This window comes from Littorina saxatilis, linkage group LG6 (assembly GCF_037325665.1).
Source record: "Littorina saxatilis isolate snail1 linkage group LG6, US_GU_Lsax_2.0, whole genome shotgun sequence".
NCBI classification, from domain to species: Eukaryota; Metazoa; Mollusca; class Gastropoda; order Littorinimorpha; family Littorinidae; genus Littorina; species Littorina saxatilis.
In genome coordinates, this window is record NC_090250.1 from 50,207,632 (window position 1) to 50,227,612 (window position 19,981).

Sequence of the window (19,981 nt, forward strand, 5' to 3'; positions counted from 1 at the left end):
TATATCCTTACTTGGTAAATGTACTAAACCTGATGCTTTTTGTAATTCGCATATGCTAACTTAATGTTTTTTGTGTTCTAACCATCAATTGCACAAAAGTGAATAAATATGTTCTTCTCAATTTCCAGCCAAACTGCTGTCAAAAGGGGAGACTCGCCTTAGCCATGTGGAATGTTTCAATACACTCTCAACAGAAGTGTTCCGCTTTTGAACACGCCGACTGTAACCCGTTTTGAACACAGTGCATGAATTGTAAAGAAGTGTGGCACGTGGTAAACACAGTTTGTTCAAATGTCAACACTAACACATTTACTCAGTGTTAGCTTTAAAACACCAGTACGCATTGTGGTCATATAAGTAGGGATATTGTGTCCATGAAATTCAGAGTGTACTGTGCGGTGCTGAGAAAAGGCTGCATGTTAACTTCCTCATCATCTGTACCATGAATCCTCGGACCGTTTCCAGCAAGACAGTTCCATGGATGACTGCACCTGCCGCTGCTGACATTCATCGAAAGAAAAGGACATGCAAAGGGCAACCGTCTGTTAGCTGTACAAAAAGCGTAAAATGATTACATCTCCTAAAACGGTGATCAGGCGGATTGGGCCCCATTGGACGACTTCCACCCGTAATGGGCCACCCAACAATACCAGCCACCGCAGAAGGCACTGCTCAACGTCTCCTGGAAATATAAGGCGGCGCAGCGATCGCGGTTTAAGCGCTATGACGTCATTAAAAACCACATTTGCCATTTTTGCGCTGAATTGCATTATACAAGCATGATTTTCTCTAGTTTTTGTTTCGTTTTTATAATACAAATCGTTATATTTATTGATTTAAGAGGTCCGACGGCAAAGCAATTCGGTTATGATTTAGCATATCATATGCCCGTTTTATATAAGAATCATTAAGGGTCGCCAGTTTTGGGATCACCGAATTCAATGTAGGGTCGCTCATTACCGGTTCACTCTGTAACTAAGGACTGCTGTAGCGGAAAAAAATAATACCAACGCGCGGCATTTATAGAACGAACCGTACGACAATGGGAAGAAATCACAACAAAAGCCACACAAAAACATATCAAGAATAAAGAAAGAAACAGCCTAACAGGATAATTTTACGTACAGAACAGACGCAGCCACACAGACAGACACACCCTAAACAGAATAGCAAAGACAAATCAAGAAAAAGGGCAGTAAAAACATTGAGTACGCTATAGTCAACCTACCAAAACTCATATGCGTAAAATATAATCAGATTTACAATCGCATATTTGGATACAACATGATTGGTAGAAAAACTAATGAGAAAAAAGAAGAATTTATTGTGTGGTTGAAGGAGGGAGGAGGGACAAATTGGAACTAATTGTATACTTCAGAGACAAGACCTGTGAAACCGACAGAAATCAAATAATCGAAACAACACGGAAGGCAGGCGCTTGGCATAAAAAGTCAAATCAGTACGAATGGGATTCACAACATTATGATTTCCCTGTCAATAAAAAGAATGACTTTCCGGGAGAACAGGTCTAGGCGCCTGTCGCTCAAACTGACAATGAAGCTGCTCCAATGTTGGTGTGTGTGCCATTCCATTCTTGTATCTATGCAACTAGTGTGTTCGTCTTTGAGTGTAAGATGTCGGATTTTGGCTGCTCTCCTTTTTTTTTTTTTTTTTTTTTTTTTCTTTTTTTCTAGAGACCACTTGTGATGTTTAGACTAACTGATGTAAAACACGGTTCTACTAGAAGAATAACTGAATGCCAATTGCGAGTTTTGTGCAGAGCTGTTTAATGTGGATTTTCCTTTGAACTCAATGACAACACACGTGACAAAGGGAAGTATTGCTGAACGGCATTTGTTTTGTATCTTGGTGAAAGATTTCGTACAATCTACATTGTTTACCTTTTACTTTTTGTTATCTTCTTGACAAAAAGTCAAGTTCATCGTATATCCAGAACGAGTCCGATTACGACAATGACTTATCAAACATATCTGAAACTAGCTAATGTGTTGCCCTTGAACTGTGCGTGTGCGTGTGTGTGTGTGTGTGTGTGTGTGTGCGTGTGTGTGTGTGTGTGTGTGTGTGTGGATATGTGTATGTATGTATGTGTGTATATATAGATATATGTGTGTGTGTTTGCGCGTGCGTGCGTGCGTATAAATGCGTGTGTGTGCCTCTGTGTGAGTGTACCTATCTAAATGTCTGTGTGTTATTTCAATACTATTGCGTGTCATTGATATGGAAGGAATTTTGATTAAAAAGAATCCGTTTTGTTATCTTGTTCTCTTAATATTTGCAAGCATACACTCTGAAAATGTAAGAGCGCACGCGAGTGTGTGAATGTGCCTGCGTTTCTCTGTCTGTGTGTTTGTGCCTGCGTGGGTGTGTGTGTATGTGTGTTTATTCATCTGAATTGTCTGAAGGCAAAAAGATCGATCACATCTCACGGGGGAAGATCAAACGAAGGGGGAGAACTGTGTCTAGTCTTTAACAAATACACAGACTGGGCGAGTTGTGTACCATACAATATCACTTTTAATGGAGGTGTATGTTGTGTGTTTTCCTCTTTTTACATTTAGTCAAGTTTTGACTAAATGTTTTAACATAGAGGGGGAATCGAGACGAGTGTCGTGGTGTATGTGTGTGTGTGTCTGTGCGTGTGTGTGTGTGTGTGTGTGTGTGTGTGTGCGTGCGTGCGTGTAGAGCGATTCAGACTAAACTACTGGACCGATCTTTATGAAATTTGACATAAGAGTTCCTGGATATGAAATCCCCAGACGTTTTTTTCATTTTTATTTGATAAATGTCTTTTATGACGTCATATCCGGCTTTTTGTAAAAGTTGAGGCGGCACTGTCACACCTTCATTTTTCAATCAAATTGATTGAAATTTTGGCCAAGCAATCTTCGACATAGGCCGGACTTCGGTAATGCATTTCAGCATGGAGGCTTAACAATTAATTAATTAATTTTGTCCATAAAAATCTGAAAATTGTAATTAAAATTATTTGTTAATAAAACGATCCAAAATTACTTTTATTTTATTCTTCATCATGTTCTGATTCCAAAAACATATAAATATGTTATATTCGGATTAAAAACAAGCTCTGAAAATTAAAAATATAAAAATTATGATTAAAAATAAATTTCCGAAATCGTTTTAAAAACAATTTCATCTTATTCCTTGTCGGTTTCTGATTCCAAAAACATATAGATATGATATGTTTGGATTAAAAACACGCTCAGAAAGTTAAAACGAAGAGAGGTACAGTAAAGCGTGCTATGCAGCACGGCGCAACCACTACCGCGCTGAACAGGCTCGTCACTTTCACTGCCTTTTGCCTGGAACGCAGAAGAAGATGAAGAACTGCCTTTTGCACTAGCGGCGGACTACGGTCATTGTGAAAAAATGTCCGCGTACGCATTGCACCCAGTAGCGGTTACTTCCCTTTACACCTTTCTCGTGCACGGCTGCTTCGGAGTTTTGGTTGAAACACGGTTTTGTACCATGGAATTATGATACAATGATGCCCCAAAATATAATACGAACTCAAGCGAACGCTTCAATAACTTTTCTTCATTAGTTTAATTTTTCTGTGCTTGTTTTTCATCCAATCATAAAATATCTATTTTTTTAGAATCAAGAAAATACAAAGAATAAGATGAAATCTTTTTTGGATCGATTACTGACATTTCAATTTTGATTAGCATTTTGAGATTTTTAATGACCAAACTCATAAATTAATTAATAAGCTTTCAAGTGGAAATGCAATCCCATAGTCCGGGCTTCGTCGAAGATTGCTTGACAAAATCAATTTGATCAAAAAATTAGCGCGTGACAGTGCCACTTGAACTTTTAGTAAAAGCCGGATGTGACGTCATAAAAAAACATTTATCGAGAAAATGAAAAAATGGAATCTTGGGATATCGTCTTGATCTAAAGTTTCATGAAGATCGGTCCAGTAGTTTCCTCGGAATCGATCTACGCACGCACGCACGCACACACACACACACACACACACACACACACACACACACTACACACACACACACACACACACACACACACACACACACACACACACACATTTACACCACGACCCCCGTCTCGATTCCCAGTCTATGTTAAAATATTTAGTCAAAACTTGACTATACATAACAAGATTGGTATTTTGGGGAATGTTTATTTTTGACAAAAGAAAACATTCACAAGTTGCATGTCCGTTCATAGGACGCAAAGCAGACACCTACCACATCTGTGATCAACCATTCATTATTGCCACCAATTGAGTGTTTTGGGTACACGAACAATCACTGACATGCAGGATGAAATTTCCTCTCTTCCGTTTGCTTTCGCCTGAATTGTGTTGTTCCAATGGACATGCAAAAAGTTACTAATGACAACAACATGGACTTCAGTCTGGTGAATGGGTTAACGGGGTTGTAATTCCCACAAATGATAGCGACTTCCGAATGCCAACAACATGAAACGACAATAAATATTATAGTTGATTAAAATCAACAGTGGCCGCAGGGTTTTTTTTAAATGAAAGAATCTGTGATGTAGCGGAGTTACGTGTGTGACAGCAGGGCTCCCCATAGCGCGCGTCCCTGCGTCCTATACGCACTAGAAGCCGAAAACACGTACTAGAAATATATGGAGGGGGTCCCGGGACGCACTAGATTTTAAAAGAGCGGGTCCTAGGACGCACTAAAATTTTCTTTATCGTGCGTACCGTAGATACCATTTTTAGACTGCAATCGACACTTCGCAGCACACTATACGTGACCACAATGTTTTATAAGTACACTGGGACTTTTCGGCTTTTGGACCCTTGGGACCCTCTAAAATACTGCAGTGGGGGTCCATGGACCCTCTAAAATTTAAAAGTGGGGGTCCCGGGACGCACTAGGAGGGGCGTCCGTGGGGAGCCCTGGGCACAGTATGTACGATGGCGGAATTATTTAGTAGAGGCAAGCTATGAATCTACAAGGCCTTTTGGGTCGGAAGCGGAGCTTTGAACTCTTTAACAGGGCTACAAGATGATGAAAATGTTTCTTTACGCCCTCACGGGGTGTCAGTTAACCCGACTTCAGATTAGATACACAGGTGCATGCGTGTTTCGGTGTGATCAGTCACCCGCACTTATGGCAGAATGACCTAGGTCTTTTAAGTGCCATTGTGGTGACACGGGTTGGGACATGCATGGTTACCGTCTCTGAGTCTGCCCATAAAGTTGGCCCGTGTACGTCCCGGCCTGGATTCCAATCCATGATCCAAGGATCACAAGTCCAGTGCTGTACCACCTGAACTACCCGGCCTGGATTCCAATCCATGATCCAAGGATCACAAGGCCAGTGCTGTACCACCTGAACTACCCGGCCTGGATTCCAATCCATGATCCAAGGATGACAAGTCCAGTGCTGTACCACCTGAACTACCCGGCCTGGATTCCAATCCATGATCCAAGGATGACAAGTCCAGTGCTGTACCACCTGAACTACCCGGCCCCCCGAGCAACAAGACACAACATTCAAATTACACGAACAATTGTCATTGTTATGTCATGTTTTAATGGACAATAAAGTGTTGTTATTATTATTGTTATTGTTATTTTTTATTTTGGGTCCGGCTCTACAAGGCGCCTTTGGGCGGGAGCGGAGCTTGGAACCCTTGTACGGAGCTGGTGCGTCGAGTCAACACTCTGGGCCGGCAAAGCTTCTCGCAGCACAGCAATAGCAAGCAGACGATGAAGTCCAGTAGCTCAGCCAGCGTCAAGACACTGGCCCCCAGAAAGAAGCCCATGTTACCGCCCAGCAGTCCTGTGAACAACAGAACAGCGTGAGACAGAGCCGATTCAAAGGGGAATAACGTGAAAGACCGAAGGGGGATAACATGAAAGACCAAAGGGGGATAACGTGAAAGACCAAAGGGGATAACGTCAAAGACCAAAGGGGGATAACGTGAAAGACCAAAGGGAATAACGTGAAAGACCAAAGGGGGATAACGTGAAAGATCAAAGGGGGATAACGTGAAAGACCAAAGGGCGATAACGTGAAAGACCGAAGGGGGATAACGTGAAAGACCGAAGGGGGATAACGTGAAAGACCAAAGGGGGATAACGTGAAAGACCGAAGGGGGATAACGTGAAATACCGAAGGGGGATAACGTGAAAGACCAAAGGGGATAACGTGAAAGACCGAAGGGGGATAACGTGAAAGACCGAAGGGGGATAACGTGAAAGACCGAAGGGGGATAACATGAAAGACCAAAGGGGGATAACATGAAAGACCAAAGGGGGATAACGTGAAAGACCGAAAGGGGATAACGTGAAAGACCGAATGGGGATAACGTGAAAGATCGAAGAGGGATAACGTGAAAGACCAAAGGGGGATAACGTGAAAGACCAAAGGGGGATAACGTGAAAGACCAAAGGGGGATAACGTGAAAGACCAAAGGGGAATAACGTGAAAGACCAAAGGGGGATAACGTGAAAGACCGAAGGGGGATAACGTGAAAGACCGAAGGGGGATAACGTGAAAGACCGAAGGGGGATAACGTGAAAGACCAAAGGGGGATAACGTGAAAGACCGAAGGGGGATAACGTGAAAGACCGAAAGGGGATAACGTGAAAGACCGAAGGGGGATAACGTGAAAGACCGAAGGGGGATAACGTGAAAGACCGAAGGGGGATAACGTGAAAGACCAAAGGGGGATAACGTGAAAGACCGAAGGGGGATAACGTGAAAGACCGAAGGGTATAACGTGAAAGACCAAAGGGGGATAACGTGAAAGACCGAAGGGGGATAACGTGAAAGACCAAAGGGGGATAACGTTAAAGACCGAAGGGGGATAACGTGAAAGACCAAAGGGGGATAACGTGAAAGACCAAAAGGGGATAACGTGAAAGACCGAAGGGGGATAACGTGAAAGACCAAAGGGAGATAACGTGAAAGACCGAAATGGCCTGCTATGCTTTATACGGGAAGAAAACTATCTTTAAAAATACTTTCCTTCCGTGTAAACGACAATATACACTACCACATATATATCTGTCTATGAGTTTGCATAGGACAGGACCATCCTTCTACCTCAGCAACATGAACACTCAGCAACTATAGTAATAATCTTGTTTCTACAATATGAAGAGATGGGGATTTTGTTTTCAAATTAATTAGGCAGATATTGATCTTTGATATGTAGCCAAGTCTAAGAATAGTCCTCTCCCGTGTAAAAAAAAATAATAAAAAAATGCTGAAGCGACGATAAACAATCCAACCAACCAAATCCCGTGTAAAATCGTGGCCAGATCTGACATGGTGAGCAAAGTGTTTTACACGGGAAGGACAGTGCCTTTAAGCGACCTACCCATGACGGTGGTCCACTCGTACTTGGCAACGTGCTCCGTCTTGCGCACGATGAGGTCCACGAAGTAGATCTGTAGCTGCAGGTAGTTGGCCCTGTAACACGCACAACAAACAGCACAACGAGATGGCGGAAAGCTTTCTATACGTTCTGTTACTGATGTTATGTTCATTTTATTGCACAATGAAAATAACAATGCACACAAATAGTTGTAATCTTTAGTTGACTGTTTTGTGCTGTTTTGAAATTACCATATGTGACCCTCCACCACGAAATGAGTCGCATGTCACCTTTGCATGATTTTCATATTTGTACATTTTCCTAAAGAGTTTTAAATGCTCTATGCAGTGGTGCAAACCGTTTTAGAAAAGAGCGAAAACTGTTTGAGTTATAAGCCTGGGACTAAGGTGACCCTCACACTGTTACCAGACACTCCCCGGACTTATATTAAGCCTAGCGCAGAACCGCGCGAGGTGACATGCGACTCATTTCGTGGTGGAGGGTCACATAATTATATGTTTGATTGCTGAAGAGAAAGAACAAAAACTGTTGGATAACTTCTGCGCAGTCCTACTTCTGTCTATGCAATGTTAGCCGAACAGAGTTTATCCATTTCGTCGTAGGATATACTTACTTGAGCTAATACACACACTGTTATCATTCCTTGCAAAACAAATTACCGCGAATCTCACTCGCAAATTATTACATGTTGTATGAAACATTCACAACAGCAGCAAAAAACAAGTGTCAAAAACGAACACTGCAAGCGTACCTAATATGACTGATGTTCCCGCGCACACGGTCATTCCTCTTGAGATGGAAGAGCGCCGCGGCGGAGGGGAAGTAACTAGTTGACATTGTGACCATGTAGTCGTGACTGTGGCAGGGTCGAGGACATCCAAGTAAGTCAGAAGCCAACGCTTCATCCAGAATATCGGCCATCGTGTTCTTCAGACATCCTTTTATCCGATATATGCCGCAGTCTGAAGATATAACAAGAGGCCGAACATTCAAAACTAACGTATGAAACAGCAGTTCATCAACCAAATTAAAGTGATAATGTCTAGCAAAAAACCTGTCTCTCATCGTCTAAAGAGCTATACAGTTCAGGCCGGGCCGGGACGGACACGGGTCAACTTTATGTGCAGACCCAGAGACGGTATCCATCTCCCACCCCCGTGTCACCACAATGGCACGTTAAAGATCTTGGTCATTCTACCATAAGTGCAGATGGCTGATACCACCTAAACACGCAAACATCAAAAAGCCGTGAGGGCGTAAAACTCGAATCGTATAAACCAATTCATGTCCAATATAGGCAATTAAGACCTGACGGACAATAAGCCCCTTAAAATTTTGTTGGGGCTTGTAATTATGTACGTTACCACACGCCAGGAATACCTCAAACAAATGAACGACTGCGCGCTCAGTTACTCAAATTGAAAACGGCTGTGGGTTGAGTGGGCATTCCAGACTGTAATTCTCATTGTAATTCTCACACACACACACACACACACACACACACACACACACACACACACACACACACTGACACACACACGCGCGCGCGCCCTCTAAAAACTGCAACGACGAAAGTCGAATCCGCTTTCGAATGACCGTACTGACCGCCGGTCTTCCCCACGGAACAGTTGCAGATCCCTTCGGCCTTAACCCTCGCCCTAGTGGTCAAGCAGCAGTCCAGGCTGTACCGGGTCTGGTTGTCCGAGCCATAGAACAGGGAGCTGTCTCCCTGTGACAAGAACTCCTCAGACTCGGTGTCAGTGCACGTAGAGTCTCCGAAGGCTTTGTACGGCTCGGGTAGATAGTCATACTGCAAAGATATTTGGGATGATATGACTGTTGAAGTGTGTGTGTGTGTGTACGTGTGTGGGGGGGTGTGTATGTGTGTGTGGGGTGGGGGGTGTGGGTGTGTGGGTGTGTGTATATGTGTGTTTGCGCGATATCAAAAAAGTCAATCCATCTGTAAGCCTGATGGTATACAAAACAATAAACACACTGTATTTGTTTCCATCCCAGACATTTAAGTCTTACGCTGACCGTTTCCCTTCCAGCCAGCCATACAAACATCCAGCCAGCCATACAAACATCACTGGGCGAAAAGTGGCGTTTTGTATCTTACAAAACTACTCAAAATCCCAACAAAACTTCAAGTTTCAATGGGTTTATCACATTTTGGTGTTCACGACAACGCCAGATTTTGATTGGATTTTGTTGAAGTTATCGCTGCGAAATTGCCTGGAATTTCAGCGCGTTTTGCGACGGTCAAAACATCATGTTAAACCATGTTACAGCATGTCTGTAACATGCAAAAATGTCAAGTTTTGATGGCATTAAAGCTTTGGTTTAACGCCAAGTAACATCATGTTATCGTAGACTTAACTTGCAAAACTGCTTGTTTTGGTGGTGTTACAGCTTGCTTGTAATGTGATTAACATCATGTTATTGCTGGTTTAACATGCAAAACCCCATGTTATGTTGGTGTTAAAGATTGCTCAAATGCCTATTAACTCCATGTTATGTTGGTGTTAAAGCTTGCTCAAATGCCTATTAACACCATGTTAGTTGGTGTTAGGCTTGATTATTAATGTAAAAAAACACCATGTTATGACGTTCACATAATTGTTTTCACCTGGATGGAATTTTGTGGAAAAGAAAGCATGTTGTTTGGGAATTGTGTGCGGGTTTCATGCTTGGATATTGCACTTTGCTGACTTGTCACAGGTCAATTGACATTTAACAATATTAGTTTTCAAATGCATCATCCTTCACACATTATGTAAACATCTTTAACATTAACACTTTGGTTGTAAAATTATTGCACTTTATTCAAACAGGACAAAAACAAAAATGCTGATTCACAATGTACAATAGCAAAGGACTATTTTGAGTGGAGACAGTGTTCATCCACACTATAATTGGATAAGCTAAAATAAATTATTCAAATCGGTGAAGGCCACATGAAATGAAAACACACCATCAGTAAATTACTTCCCTTGTGATTAAGAGCGTCATACCCATAAAAGCCATGTAAGTTTTAGCCCATGTGAGTGTGTGTTGGGAGGGGGGGGGGGGGGGGGGGGGGGGGGGCAGATGCCCTGTCAGGGTTCCTGCAGGGCAGAGCTGATACAATTCAAGGAGTTTTCAAGGACATTTCCAGGACCAAATAAATGCTTTTCAAGGACATGATTTTCCCCAAATTAATGCGGTTCTCCGCGTCTGCAAACTATTAGTCATTCCGTAGTTGTTTCCCTTGCTAACTTCCGGGAAGGAAAGCAACTACGGGTGACTAATAATAGTTAGTTCGTCTGCTTTCGTTTTCACTCGATCTTTTATTCTCCCAAAATGTGTGTACTGTATTTGACGAAAAAAAAAGGGGGTTAGATTTTTTTTTTAATAAAGACAAGCTGCTGACGAAATGTATAGGCAACAATTTGGAAAAATCAAGTACTTTTCAATGACTATTTAACAAAACTCTATTTTCAAGCACTTTTCAAGGCCTGGAAAAGGTTTTCCAATTTTCAAGGAGTTTTCCAGGGTTCAAGGACTCTGTACGAACCCTGCCCTGTGAAAACATTGGCCATAGATATATATGTGAATTACTTCCCTTGGGTATGAACATTTATGAATGATTAAATGGGTGAAAGAAGGCCATACAAAATAAAAATCAGCAAATAACTAAATCACTTCCCTTGTGAGTAAGAACAGTCACACCAATGTTCCAACTTTTTGCTAAAAATTCGCCTACAATGTGACCTTCAAAGTTGAAAAGGGGTAACTGAACTTCATGTTTGGATGTCATGGAGTCCAACATGTCAGTAAATTTTGAAAGCCCTAGATTCATAAACATCTGAAAACTGCTCAACGTCTTTGCATCACGGCACATTAATAAAAGTAAGAGTTAGTAAGACTGGCCTAACTGCTATGGTGAGGCAGTAATCACTCGTTGATGAATTCTTTTCTTTCTTTAATGGTTGTTTAACGTCGTTTTCAACCATTCAAGGTTATATTGCGACAGGAAAAGGGGGAGATGGGATAGAGGAAAGGGGGAAGATGGGATAGTGCCACTTGTCAATTGTTTCTTGTTCACAAAAGCACTAATCAACAAGAAGAGCAAACGCTCGATCGAGTCACTTTCGCAGTTCTGAATATTATATGAGGCATCAGATGGACAGGAAGAAATTGCTATTCACAACACAATGAGTCACGTTCACATAAAATTTGAGCCCGGTCACTTTTATAGTTTCCGAGAAAAGCCCAACGTTAAGTTGTGTGTTGCCGAACAGAAAAGGCTAGTTATCTCCCTTGTTTTTCTGATAACGTTCGTAAAAGGCTACAGATGTAAATACTTTGATGTAAAGAATAATCCTACAAAGTTTCAATCACATCCGATGAACTTTGTCAAAGATATAAAATGTCTAATTTTTCCTTTGACGCTGACCTGTGACCTTGAAAAAGGTCAAAGGTCAACGAAACCATCGTTAACGTGTAGAGGTCATTGGAGGTCACGACTAAACAAAATATGAGCCCGATCGCTTTGATAGTTTTCGAGAAAAGTCCAACGTTAAGGTGGTGTCTACGGACGGCCGGTCGGACGGCCGGCCGGCCGGACAGACTAACACTGACCGATTACATAGAGTCACATTTTCTCAAGTGACTCAAAAAACTGCTCCAGGGGCTTGCAACGTAGTACAATATATGACCTTACTGGGAGAATGCAAGTTTCCAGTACAAAGGACTTAACATTTCTTACATACTGCTTGACTAAAATCTTTACAAACATTGACTATATTCTATACAAGAAACACTGCTTAATATGTAGGTAAATGCACAACAGGTTGTGAACAGAAAATCCAAAAACGTAAGGTCTTAAAAGCGGGGAAGTTTGAAAAGGGGGGGAGGGGGGGACCTAAAATGTGGCGATCATAACAACCGGCATGGGTGGCCGAGTGGTAACGCACTTGCGCTCGGAATCGAGAGGTTGCGTGTTCGACCCTGGGTCAGGCCGCTATTTATTTCTCCCCCCTTTCCTAACCTAGGTGGTGGGTTCAAGTGCTAGTCTTTCGGATGAGCCAAAAAACCGAGGTCCCTTCGTGTACACTACATTGGGGGTGCACGTTAAAGATCCCACGATTGACAAAACTGTCTTTCCTGGCAAAATTGTATTCTTTCTTTATTTGGTGTTTAACGTCGTTTTCAACCACGAAGGTTATATCGCGACGGGCAAAATTGTTTTGGCATAGCTAAAAATGTCCACCAAATACCCGTGTGACTTGGAATAATAGGCCGTGAAAAGTAGGATATGCGCCGAAATAGCTGCGATCTGCTGGCCGATGTGAATGCGTGATGTATTGTGTAAAAAAATTCCATCTCACACGACATAAATAAATCCCTGCGCCTTGAATATGTGCGCGATATAAATTGCATAAAAAAAAAATCAAAACAAAATCCCTGCGCTTAGAACTGTACCCACGGAATACGCGTGATATAACTATAAGCCTCATATTGATTGATTGATTGATAATTTATCTAACAAAGTTCAGGTATGGATATATATATATATCTGTACACACAGTCACTATGTACATTGCATCTGTTCTCATTCGGCACATATCCGCATCCTGCCTAGACGGTTAGCTTCAGTCACTTCCTGTAACGTTGATCTAACGCCAGCATTCTAGCCTGTTGATACACAGTTTCTAGAATTCTGAGTGACCTGCTGCAGCACAGCTGGTCTCGGCTTAAAAAATCTTGGTCAACAAAGATGGGGTACAAAGTGTTATAAAATAAAGCGTCCTTCCAAAGTCGATGACAGGTCCCCAGAGTATTCACAAAATTATATGGTACTGGAAGCCTTGCATGGCGACGAAAAAGATGTCCACGCCTACATGAAGAAGTATCCTTCACGGCTTCAGCGGAAACAGTCGGCTGGGGATGAGGACTAATGGTGAACCTATGTAAAAAATATAGACAAGAACAAAAATATGTCAATGGGAAAACAAACAAAGAAAGAAGTAGAGAAGGACCTCCCCACCTTAACACAGTGAAAACGAAAAACACATGTGAATGTACTTATTTTTTAAACCCCCCCCCCCCCCCCCCTCCAATTAAGACCAATTATCCAAGATATTTTTCAGTCCTCAAAGGAGAATTTCACTGTTCTCATGGAACCCTCAAGAAAACTGAGCTGTGCTAATATATTATATAACTGCAAACATCCCTCAAATTCAATATTGCAAGCCACTATACATTCCTCATAAAGGCACATTCCTTCATGCTCACGTGTGAAAACTAACATAAGTTTACAAGTGTGTATCTATTTATAATAATAATAATAATAATAACGGGCATTTATAAAGCGCCTGATCAGAAGTTCAAAGCGCGTGACAACAATACATGTATAAAAAATTCATACCATCACTGTCAGATTCAAACAACACATCATGCACATCTCACATCCCCAGACTCTATGCTAAGGCCAACAAAACAAAATAGTCTGTTTACGGTATCCCAACCGACCCCACCTGTATCTGTTCCTTGCTGTTCTCCAAGAGACACCATGGTGCAGCAAGCTGAAGGGTGTCCTGTCGTATTTCCTCGAAGTTGTAGTAGGCAGGAGGTGGGGGGCGACTGACCTGCAGCAGAATTCAAATCAATTAGTCAAGTCACTATGACATATCTTTATTGTTATCGCCACACCAACCCTAAATTTTTCCTTCCAAGTTCCATACTGTACAGGGTCCCCACTGCTTTTTGAGTCACTTGAGAAAAAGTGACTCTATGTAATCGGTCAGTGTTAGTCTGTCCGGCCGTCCGGCCGTCCGTCCGTAGACACCACCTTAACGTTGGACTTTTCTCGGAAACTATCAAAGCGATCGGGCTCATATTTTGTTTAGTCGTGACCTCCAATGACCTCTACACTTTAACGATGGTTTCGTTGACCTTTGACCTTTTTCAAGGTCACAGGTCAGCGTCAAAGGAAAAATTAGACATTTTATATCTTTTCTCGGAAACTATCAAAGCGATCGGGCTCATATTTTGTTTAGTCGTGACCTCCAATGACCTCTACACTTTAACGATGGTTTCGTTGACCTTTGACCTTTTTCAAGGTCACAGGTCAGCGTCAAAGGAAAAATTAGACATTTTATATCTTTGACAAAGTTCATCGGATGTGATTGAAACTTTGTAGGATTATTCTTTACATCAAAGTATTTACATCTGTAGCCTTTTACGAACGTTATCAGAAAAACAAGGGAGATAACTAGCCTTTTCTGTTCGGCAACACACAACTTAACGTTGGGCTTTTCTCGGAAACTATAAAAGTGACCGGGCTCAAATTTTATGTGAACGTGACTCATTGTGTTGTGAATAGCAATTTCTTCCTGTCCATCTGATGCCTCATATAATATTCAGAACTGCGAAAGTGACTCGATCGAGCGTTTGCTCTTCTTGTTAGAAACAAAATTCCATGACTTTTTCATGAGCCTCAATAACATTTTCCATGACTAGATCCACAGGTCGCCATTTCCGAACACGCAAACTTTTTACGTCTTGTCACTGCCAGTTTTGACACTGGCTTGCTTTGCACTGAATTTGAGTCAGTTTCTACGCAGTGTCTCTTCGACAAGCAAGTCAAGCATTTGCTAGGCAGTCAGATTATCGGTAATGTTTGCTGGTCCTGTCATTTCACTAAACTGGACCAGCCACTGTTTGTATCCATCTGCACTTTCGTAAATTCTGTTTCGTAACCGTCACTGTGACTTGACGAACTGTCATTTTTTTCACCGCGATACACAGTTCATTGCGAAGATCTTCCTCGGTAATTCGTTCCAATTCCGCATACTTTTTGTTGTCAAGAAACAACTGAAAGAAAGTTTCAAACTCATCATCCTCCATCTTGCTTGTCGAAGCGCTAAAGTACTTTATCGATGCAAAAACAAACAAGAAGAGCAAACGCTCGATCGAGTCACTTTCGCAGTTCTGAATATTATATGAGGCATCAGATGGACAGGAAGAAATTGCTATTCACAACACAATGAGTCACGTTCACATAAAATTTGAGCCCGGTCACTTTTATAGTTTCCGAGAAAAGCCCAACGTTAAGTTGTGTGTTGCCGAACAGAAAAGGCTAGCTATCTCCCTTGTTTTTCTGATAACGTTTGTAAAAGGCTACAGATGTAAATACTTTGATGTAAAGAATAATCCTACAAAGTTTCAATCACATCCGATGAACTTTGTCAAAGATATAAAATGTCTAATTTTTCCTTTGACGCTGACCTGTGACCTTGAAAAAGGTCAAAGGTCAACGAAACCATCGTTAAAGTGTAGAGGTCATTGGAGGTCACGACTAAACAAAATATGAGCCCGATCGCTTTGATAGTTTCCGAGAAAAGTCCAACGTTAAGGTGGTGTCTACGGACGGCCGGCCGGCCGGCCGGACAGACTAACACTGACCGATTACATAGAGTCACATTTTCTCAAGTGACTCAAAAACTTCGACGAAACCGACTCAAATGCAGCGCAGACGACACGACGAGATAACGGAAGGAAGTGAGCCTCGCTTTGGCTCAAGTGCCGTTAAAAATACCGTTATTCTCGTATGCAAATATGAACGAGAAGTTGGTCATACGAACAAGCCTTGTGCTGGAGACGCAAATCGCGGGGGGGGGGGGGGGGGTGGTGGAATGGCTGGGCAACGAAAATCGCCGCTGGCGTGCTAAAGGTTAATTTTTCTTTCTTTTTTATTTTTTTTAAATTCCATGACTTTCCATGACTTGAATTGAAATTCCATGACTTTCCAGGCCTGGAAAATTAAAAATCAAATTCCATGACTTTCCAGGTTTTCCATGACCTGTACGAACCCTGCTGTATTTGTTATCCTGAGAGAGAAAAATCCATGTTGCAGACTCAACTGGAAAAATTCCCTTCTCCATCATCTAGTGGACAGAGCTCACATGATTACAAACAAATCTTTTTTTAAAGTCACATACTTTGTGCGACAGTGTTAGTTTACTGCAACTGTAATTTATAAATAGCAAATTAATAAATATCACTTATCACTATCAGATAATCAGCTAAATGCCTGGCAGATGACCCTCATTCAAAGTGAGTCGTGGCTAAACCATGAAACTAGAAAAACAGGTTATACAGTGGAACACCCCTTTTAAGACCTACAATAATCTGAGAAAATTCAGTCTTAAAAAGGAGGGAGTCTTAAAAGGGGGGTAATTTTACAGAGGTTGTGAACAGAAAGTCTGAGAAAACAAGGTCTTTAAAAGGAGGGAGTCTTAAATTGGGGGGTTCCACTGTACCACAATATAAATCTCACACTGACAGCGGACAAAAACTGAGAAAACACCCAGTATACATCGGTACTCACAAAAGAGTTACAAGTAGCATCTCCAGGAGCCGAAATCCCAAGCCCTTGATATCTGCACGTTTAGCATCTTGTACCTGGAATAGTATGAAGATAACATGTCATTGTCACCGTCAGTAAATCACTTTATCAAAATTATCAATATCATATGATTACTTACTAAAATAACTTTATGAAGTGATCTAGCACTGTCAATGGCAATAGTATCATGACAGTTTGACAGTGAGATTACGATTAATCATCCTCATTAACAAATAACATAGATCAGTTCTAATGTAGTACCTGTTTGTAGTGAACTCACCAGCAGGAGTATTGCATGTATTAATTGCGCATTACTGAATCCATGCACCCACATAGTCTCTTACTAATTTGCAAAACCATAATGACTTCAAACCTCTGATGAATTACATAACTCATTTATGAAGAGTAGTTAATACTAATAGTTGTAGTACAAACCCAAGTTTGTGTGCGTGTTTGTATGTGTGGGTGTCGAGGGGTGGGGGGGGGGGGGGGGGGACGGGGACGGTTACCGATGGTTCACCCACAAAAATGTACACTTACTAAGTAACACTTAAGTAACTATTTTCAAAGCTTCTTGCTTACCTTGGAATAGTGTCAAGCAGCTTATGTTGTGTCTAGATCAGCCATCAGATCTTCACACTCAGCGGGGTCAGCCTGCACATGCTGCAAACTGGACATGCCTGCAATTCTTGAGTAACCAATCTGTTGTTGCGGAGACAACGGAACCATGCTCAAGTCAGGTCCAACTGAAATAAAAGCATATTGTTAGCTGATAAATGATTTGGTCAAGCAAAACCATGCGGTATTTTTTTAATAAAATATTTAAATTTAGGCAAGCGATTCACAGAGCGCGGCGCGTTGTGCAGCACGGCGATTCACAGAGCGTGGCGCGTTGTGCAGCGCAGCGATTCCCAGAGCGCGGCTATTGCTCTCACCAGCGCAGATTGTTGATGCGCTTTATTTTTGTACATGTATGCATGATTATCAGCAACATTTTACAGTCTTTCTTTGAAAGCAACTTCAGGGCTGCAAGACTACAAAATTGCACTTTATGCAGACTGAATATATATATATATATATATATATATACGCGTTCAAATCAACTGGAAAAAAACCCACGCTGAAAAAATGATCTGCGCATGCGCGAATTCCAAAATGGCTGCTGAAGTGTTAACAGTTCCGCGGCACTGTACTCGGATAATAAAATTGTTTAAAAACGTCATCCCAGTTTAAAAACTCAGCTCCTTTCCATATATATATAGTAGAAGCCATTGCAATGACATGTAGTGATATGAGTATGAGTATGACTGCCAAGTATTCAAGGTCGGTGTCACAAACTGAAAACTCTGCCTGAACAATCCTTCTCATTGCGGTCAATGCGCATGCGCTAACATGGGGAGATTAATCAGGTCGTGAACAACCTAACCCTTAGCCTTACCCTAACCCATGGTTCGATCGGTCAAAGGGTCGCATTTTTGTAAGTCCAAGATTGGCGCATGCGCATTGACCGCAATGAGAAGGATTGTTCAGCAGAGGTAGGCACGTTTTTACATCGACGCGGCGATATACTGGTGAATTCAGTTGAAAGAGTGAGAGAGAGAGAATGGCTCAGCTCTGTTTTTCGTTTTATTGACAGTTTTATTTCTCAAATAGATCAGATAGATGTAGCTGTTGTAAACTTTGCGATTGTGAAGGAAATGTATCGGCAGAATACATCGCGCGTCGTGAATCGCAGCGTTCCTCGTAGTGCAGCGCGTTGTAAATCGCAACGCTGCACAACGCGACGCGCGCTGTGAATCCACTTCGTTAAATTTATGTATACCTCGCTGATGCAAAAATAATGTACTTATTAACTATTAGCATTTAGCTGGTCATTCAAACCATAGCTTGTTTAAAGCTAGTAGTAGCAGTAGTATTTAGTACTAGTAGTAATGATTTAGTAAAATACTACTATAGTAGAACTCGAACTCCTATTGCTAGTAAATTACTAATTAGTGCACACAAGAACAACAATGGCAGTTGGCAATGGCACTGGCAGAATACGATCAAATATCATTATTAGTCTCACCATGGGTTGACGTCCCATCAAAATGAATCACTGAATGAATTAGGGACTGAATCAAACTTCAGAGACATCATTGCAATTTTTCACAAAGACTGATTTTCAGCAAACAGCCATGTTTACCTGTACAAATGTATCAGTGCTATCACTATGACTATAAGTATGACATGACAGTGTGGTAACTGGTAAGCTTAGTATTTGGTTCGAGCACAGGCGAAAGGTATCGTCCACTGGACCACCAGACTACTTTCATACTCAATACCAAACACTGTACATAATAAGGAAGTTGTGGTCCAGTGATTGAGTGAATACCTTCCGCCTGTGCCTGTGGTTCGAGACAGAGACAAAGTTGAAACTTAATTCGAGAAGCCAAACGGCTGACGAATACTTACGTATTTTGAGCAAACCCCACACACGTCGACCTCAAGTTGATGTCTGCTGGAGTACGTAGTCATAAAAACGTCCATAAAGCTTGGTTTTGAAACGTTTCTTTGCACGAGTTAGATTTATCCGCCATTTGTGATAACAGTTTACTGTACATGGCGCATGCGCGGTCTGCGCGACGTTACCAAACTATCGCCGGCACAGGCCACTGGCACTGATCTAAAAAGAGAGACTGACAAGTACAGGCACCTTATGGTGACTGATAACCCGACAGGCACAACCATGCTGTTGTTGTACGTTGTTGTGTTTTGTAGTTGTTATATTTAGTCAAGTTTTGACTAAATATTTTAACATCGAGGGGGAATCGAAACGAGGGTCGTGGTGTATGTGCGTGTGCGCGTGTGTGTGTCTGTGTGTGTGTGTAGAGCGATTCAGACTAAACTACTGTACCGATCTTTATGAAATTTGACATGAGAGTTCCTGGGTATGAAATCCCCGAACGGTTTTTTTCATTTTTTGGATAAATGTCTTTGATGACGTCATATCCGGCTTTTCGTGAAAGTTGAGGCGGCACTGTCACGCCCTCATTTTTCAACCAAATTGGTTGAAATTTTGGTCAAGTAATCTTCGACGAAGCCCGGACTTCGGTATTGCATTTCAGCGTGGTGGCTTAAAAATTAATTAATGACTTTGGTCATTAAAAATCTGAAAATTGTTAAAAAAAAAATAATTTATAAAACGATCCAACTTTACGT

At 41.7% G+C, this 19,981-nt stretch overlaps 2 protein-coding genes and 1 long non-coding RNA gene across 3 annotated transcripts in view; 1 reads left to right on the forward strand and 2 right to left on the reverse strand.

Annotated features, from left to right (window-relative positions):
* The window catches only part of LOC138969464 (carbonic anhydrase-related protein 10-like), a 146,413-nt gene extending 144,150 nt beyond the window's left edge, over nucleotides 1-2,263 (forward strand). Inside the window, exon 13 of the mRNA XM_070342255.1 lies at nucleotides 129-2,263. The gene's annotated coding sequence lies outside the window, so the exon portion shown is untranslated. The remainder of the gene's footprint in view (nucleotides 1-128) is intronic.
* Nucleotides 2,264-4,012: 1,749 nt separating this feature from the next.
* The window catches only part of LOC138968205 (acid-sensing ion channel 3-like), a 39,089-nt gene continuing 23,120 nt past the window's right edge, over nucleotides 4,013-19,981 (reverse strand). The window contains exons 3-6 of the mRNA XM_070340757.1: nucleotides 8,992-9,196; nucleotides 8,138-8,348; nucleotides 7,369-7,460; nucleotides 4,013-5,822 (exon numbers count right to left, since the gene is read on the reverse strand). Coding sequence (XP_070196858.1) covers nucleotides 5,635-5,822; nucleotides 7,369-7,460; nucleotides 8,138-8,348; nucleotides 8,992-9,196 — 696 coding nt within the window. The 3' untranslated portion in view covers nucleotides 4,013-5,634. The remainder of the gene's footprint in view (nucleotides 5,823-7,368; nucleotides 7,461-8,137; nucleotides 8,349-8,991; nucleotides 9,197-19,981) is intronic.
* Nucleotides 10,186-19,398, reverse strand: LOC138969458 (uncharacterized). Its single transcript, XR_011456469.1, has 5 exons — nucleotides 19,235-19,398; nucleotides 17,363-17,526; nucleotides 16,763-16,836; nucleotides 13,908-14,018; nucleotides 10,186-13,336 (listed from the first exon to the last, which is right to left on the reverse strand). It is a non-coding gene; the product is annotated as an uncharacterized lncRNA (long non-coding RNA).